Source organism: Triticum dicoccoides, chromosome 6B, assembly GCF_002162155.2.
Source record: "Triticum dicoccoides isolate Atlit2015 ecotype Zavitan chromosome 6B, WEW_v2.0, whole genome shotgun sequence".
NCBI lineage: Eukaryota > Viridiplantae > Streptophyta > Magnoliopsida > Poales > Poaceae > Triticum > Triticum dicoccoides.
In genome coordinates this window covers 704,806,555-704,812,386 of record NC_041391.1, presented here as the reverse complement: position 1 = coordinate 704,812,386, position 5,832 = coordinate 704,806,555, and the positions used below count along the sequence as shown (strand labels likewise).

The following is a 5,832-nucleotide window of genomic DNA, read 5'->3' as shown; positions in this document are numbered from 1 at the left end:
CGTGGGAGGGATCCATCGCTGCTTCCTTTGTGTTATCGCGTGTGGCACATGATCACGGTTTCTCTTGACTGTGGCAATTTGATGATCCTCCAAGTACTATTAATGAAACCCATTGTGGTGAGAGGGCTCTGATATTGGTCATCGTGGATTGCTCGCCGCCGAGCCCACCATATCGTCCACATGGTTATCAGAACCCGCGCAAGTTCTTCTTCCTTCAGAGTTTCAAATAGTCAGAAGACCTAAACATTTGCGTCTTCTGTTTGGTTCGATATCACATGTTTCAGGGTTTCTTCGTCGCCGAGAGCCCAAACGCATCTTGCCATCCGACAATTGATAAGTGAATGCCGCCATGAGTCTCGATGAATTGCATATAGAACAGACTGGACTGTCCGCCATCTTCTTGTCATGCCTCATCAACCCCGTCGGGAGGGAAGTATGAGCCAATCTCCACATGAAAATGTGCAGCTTCCAAGGGATCTTAACTTTCCAGAGTGATGTCCATGAACGTTTTGTGGCCTGGATATCTGAGCTGCTCGCCCTGTGCTCTAGCCAATCCTCCCTTTGTTTCTTCACAACAGAGATCATCATTTACGCTAATCGTACCGTGAAAACACCTCTCTTCTTATAGTGCCATGCCTAAAAATCTTCCTGTATCCGAGAGCTAAGAGGGATATTTAGGATCACTTCAATGTCGGGTGCAATGAAGTGCTGCATCAGTACTTGTCTATCCCACGACCTCGTAGCTGGATTGATCAATTCGGACACAAACTGAGGTGGATCATTTGATATAGGACAAATAGGCGGAAGCTTATAGTCCCTTGCAAGCCAATTGTCGGTCCAGATGTGTGTCGAAGAACCAGAGCCAATACCCTTTAATGAGTTCCACAGGTGAAATGGCATCCCGTCCTTCCAACAGCGAGCGCCAAACCTGAGAGGGGGACGTGCTCAATGTGGCGTCCAGGAGATGGCAATCCGGAAAGTACCCGGCTTTCAACAATGAACTTGGGTCTTGTATAATTCTCCAAGCACCTTGATCAGAAAAATTTGTCGTTTGAGTACAATTAACGAACTAGGACAGTCGTGCTAGCTATAGCCGGCCAAATAAAGAAGCACTCAACTTTCTTTTCTGCACAAATAGTCAGTTTGAAGACGCTAACCCCACATCAGGCCATCTACATCTTGCGGTAAAAAAACCCGAGTGCAAAGATCGATGATGAACTGATCGAGCGTTGCAAATCTTCAGCAAAGCATTCCCAAATGGACTGCTCTCGCTGGCCGCTGGGATTGAACAGACCACTGTGCAGCAGCCCGTACTCTTACGGCAAGACCGCGGACAGGGACTCTGCCGTTCTCCACGTGCATTTTCTTCATCCAGCAAAGCTTGCGTCTGCGTGCCCATGAAAAACATCAAAAATAGAATATGTAAAAAATAACATAATATTGACTGTATTCAACATAAGCACGCGCGACCTCAACATAGACGTGCTTTTATTTTATCCGTTCAAGTTCAATTGTTGGGAATAATTACACGAGTTCCTCCAACAACTTGGTAGACGAGATACTCCCTCTGTTCATAAATGCAAGACATTTTACAGGCTTATCTTACTTCTATGGACAGAGGGAGCACATTTCTGCAGAAAACCAACATTGCTCCTTCCAACCACATTCATGTTCAAATCAACCTTATGAGCAGAAGTGAATATCAGGACAAGCCGCCGCCGACGCCGCTGTCATCTTCTTCCTCGACAAATCCATCTCCTCGCTGGTCCGTGGATAACCCGAAGGACGAACCTCAGCATGAGGAAACTTTTCAGCACACAGCTTGCATACCTTCCTGTCGTGCAGAGATACCTTCCTGATATTCACCGCAGCTTGAATAACACGCCTGACGTATCTTGTGAAATTGTCATCGGACTGGAAGCCGTAAATAGTTAGCCTCGCCAGATTCTTGTGCTTAAAATCAGGATCAGATGCCTCCCACTTCACATCTGTTTTCTTGGAGTAACTCTCGTGTGACTTCTTTCGGCACTTATGATCCCATACTGTGATGCAAAGGTCCTCTACCGACGGTGCAGCTTCTAGAAGGAACATTGTCCAAGATATATCACATTCTTCGGGAAGGTGATCCAGATTCACAAACCGTAATTTGGCGAGAACAGGAGCAAGCACTTTCGGGCATTCTGGTTGAACCCAAATCTGGGAGAGATAAAACAAATTAGAAGTAATAATGCGTGCAAGTTGTGAGTAAATTGCATCATCAAGTGATGCATAAGTTACTACCCTCAGATATAAACATCATACAATAAACAAGAATGGGATAGAGATGATTAGAGTGAGTACCTTTTCACTTCGAAACTCGAGAAACAAATCGTTTACAGTAGGGGCATCAGCAAGCAGCTTGCTTAAGTTGTGGGTCTTGCCTGAAAAGTTTGGGTTAGCAAGACTGAGCTTGGAAAGCTGAGGGACAAAACCAAGAACCAACGGATTTTCATCACAGGGCCAATCACCAAAGGTCATCCTTTGGAGCTTTGGTAGAGAGGTGAGCTCCACTGTTTTGAATACAAAATAGGACATAACAAGCTCGACGAGTTGAGTGTGTTCCACATGCAGAACCGAACTGATCCCCACACCACACATGAAGAAAGACAGTGACTCCAGCCGCTTGCAATTGCTTAGGATGTTGGGTATGTCTGATTCACCAAACCTCATATTTCGTAGATGCAGCCGCGTGAGACCAGCAAATGCATCTGGACAATCACGAACAAAATTATTGAACTGCTCAGCAAAGAGGAGGCGATAGGCATCAGTGCAAAGATGGAAATCCACCGGCGTCATGATCTCAAACTCAGCTGCATCAAATTTCTGAGTTGCCATGGCGAGGCCAACGGATTTGCCGATGGAAAGGCAGCGAGAAGGACTCAAGACAAATTTGAGCTTCAGCTTGCGAATGGTGATCCGTGGAGGCCTCCTGCTAAGAATCTTGTTGGTCACATCAGCCACGACATCACTTTTTTGAAACAAATCACGAGGGCTGAGATCAATAACGATCTGCGAGAGCATAGTTGGCAGCTTCTGCATTTTCCTCGAAAGTATGCAAGTTTTTACTGCATCAAGCGTACCAACCCTCTCCAGAATGTTGAGCAGCACATCGGCAGGCAGCTCACTTAGCCTGTCCCCGTTACAAGCTTGTATATCGCTAGGCAGCATGTCTCCACTACCAACTTCTGTCTTCGACTGCATTTTGCGAGGTGGAAGATTAGTCATCGGTGATAGATCGATAAATTGGCTTTCATAAAATGAACGAAACATAGAGTAATTAACAATAACAGAACATAAGCAACGACTTACGTTCCGTCGGTGGCGCCGACCCCTGTTAAACTTCAATCTTGATGCGATGACAAAAGAGACCAACTTGCGACGATAAACAGAACACAAACAAAAACGAATCTTGAAAGGATGACTCCTCTGTGTGCCTGATCTTGTTATATAGCCTCCTCGGATCCCAATCCCAAAAGAAGAGACGGAGACGGAGGAGGATTCCGAGTCCTCTTCAAGCCGGTGTGGAATCCGTAAGCGACGGATTTACTGTTATCTCACGCGACGCAGACATGCAAAGACAGCTCCTTTTTCTAACACAAACCGAAATTGATCCCTTTCCTCTTGGAATCCGAAGACGAAATTGGCACCTGTCCCTTCCTTCTTCGAATCCGACTGCAGAATGAATTTGATCGTCCTTCTTCATCTGGAAGGTAGCATCTGGAGCGGAGCTGGTTTAGGGGACTATGTCCGGCGAGGAGATCGGTGGCCGCCGCCGGAGGGTGGGTGGGGAGGGGACAGCGTTAGGGCAGACGATGTATCCATATCTCTCCTCTGGTGGACCTATTAAGATTGGGCTCGGGCTAATCTACTCAATTGAGCCCATAGGCCCATTTCAACATAACAGTAGTAATGCTATGAAGAACGCTCAAATGCGGCCTACTAAAGATCTTCCAATGTCGAGGCACATAGCCTTGCTAAATACACTCTAGGTATTCCTGAAGGCCGTCATCTATGGCTCCATCAGTCCCCGATCTACATTGTATGGTATATAAATGAAACACGTGTTACCATGCAAAAAAACATCTACACTATATACTGATGGATATTGTTAATCAATAAAGTGAGCGTGTTTACAACTTTACATATAGAAATGGCAAAACAATCCCCTAATATATGGCACCACTTTGGGAGGTTTTAATTTATTTCATTTTGGGAGTAGTGAAATAAATTAGCACTTGTGCCTTTTGAGGGTGATAAAGCAGCAAAAGAAATATGCACATGATGTTTTTGGAGAATAAACTATCAAACATATTCCTGCAATTAAGTTGATCTCATACGAGTTTTACCACCAAGTACTTCCACCCAAGCATCGTACCCCTAGTCTAATATTGTGGTGCGAAGAAACGGGAGTCTTGTAACGTGTGGGACACCAATCTTGAACTTGTACTTAAAATAAGTACCAGAGGCCAGGAAAGGGAAAAATGAGAAAAGGGAAAAATGACCAAAAAAAATCATTCAAAAAAAGGAAAAAAATGAGCACTTCTGGAATTCTGTTCATATGAGCAGTTGCAAAATTATGGTAAGAAAACGGTTTTAGCTGGATGTGATCTGTAAATTACTAATAAGTAGATCTTCATAACCTTAGTGTAGGATCCCAACTTCAAATTAGCCCAGACAACTAGAAAAAGGAAAAAAAAAGATTATCTCTAAAATAATGAGACATGAACATTTTGAGGAACCATGCGATGGGGTTTCCTTGGCGGTCGACTTTTGGCCAGGGGCAACCATGGTATCTAACGTTGAGAATGGGGAGCTTGCCAGAAGAGGTGAGGGTGGGAACACATGTCCCTCATGGGCATTGTTGCATGATGTGGTACTTCTTCTTTTCTAGGCGATGGCAGCCGGGCATGGATCTAGAGCTTGGCGCGCCGGTGGGTGCTGGGAGCAGCTACGGAGCCCCGTTCTGGTCGTAACATCGACCCAGCAGTGGCCCCTCACGTCGACTCGACGACGCCCTTGACATTGATTCGACGACGGTGACCCCCGATGGCTGGCTCCAGTCATTCGAGGAAATCGGGGACAACAATGGTCGACTGAAAGAGGTCAAAGGGATTCAAGGTCTGCGCTGCAGAATGGCATGCCGGTGGGTGACTTTGGGAGGCGACGGCGTGGCTACAGTGTGAGCGAGGGAGGGGGAAGGGCCAAAATTATCACGAGACTCTGTCGCAGCCGCTCAAATATAGGTTTTTTAGACTACCCAATCAAATATAAGTGCCGACTGATGAACGTAGTTGTTCTAATCCCGAGCTCATCTGAGCTCGGTGAACAGTAAAAACAAAGAAAACGGGAAAATGTCAAAATTTTCTGATTTTTTGGGTGTGAAACGTTGACAAAATGTTTCTTGGGTTGCAAAATGTCATCATCATACGACATTCGTGGAAATCGTGGCAGAAAGAACAAAATCAATGCTCCAAAATATTATTTTTCAAACACATTTTGGAGGATCATTTTTTTTTGCCACATTTTCCACACAGGTCATTTTATGATGAAAAATTGTAAGGTATGGAAACATTTGTCAATATTTCACACAACTTTTTTTAGATTGTTTAGATATTTTTTTATTTTTATTTTTTTGGGGTATTTTTTTACTGTTCACCCGAAAACAGCACTTTCGCCAACCGACGCCAGCTCGGGCCGAGAAGGAAATAGGCCAAGCCGACTAGCCAATTCGGCCCGTTTTTCTATCGGCCCGTGGCCGTTTCCGCTCGGTCCAGCTCGATAGCCCGTTTAGCA

At 45.2% G+C, this 5,832-nt stretch overlaps 1 protein-coding gene across 1 annotated transcript; it reads right to left on the bottom strand.

Annotated features, from left to right (window-relative positions):
* Positions 1-1,009: 1,009 nt before the first annotated feature.
* Positions 1,010-3,567, bottom strand: LOC119321563 (the record flags this gene model as incomplete). Its single annotated transcript, XM_037595190.1, has 3 exons — positions 1,010-2,196; positions 2,341-3,234; positions 3,349-3,567. Coding segments are annotated over 3 exons (1,626 nt in total), but the record flags the coding sequence as incomplete, so codon positions are not given.
* Positions 3,568-5,832: the final 2,265 nt, after the last annotated feature.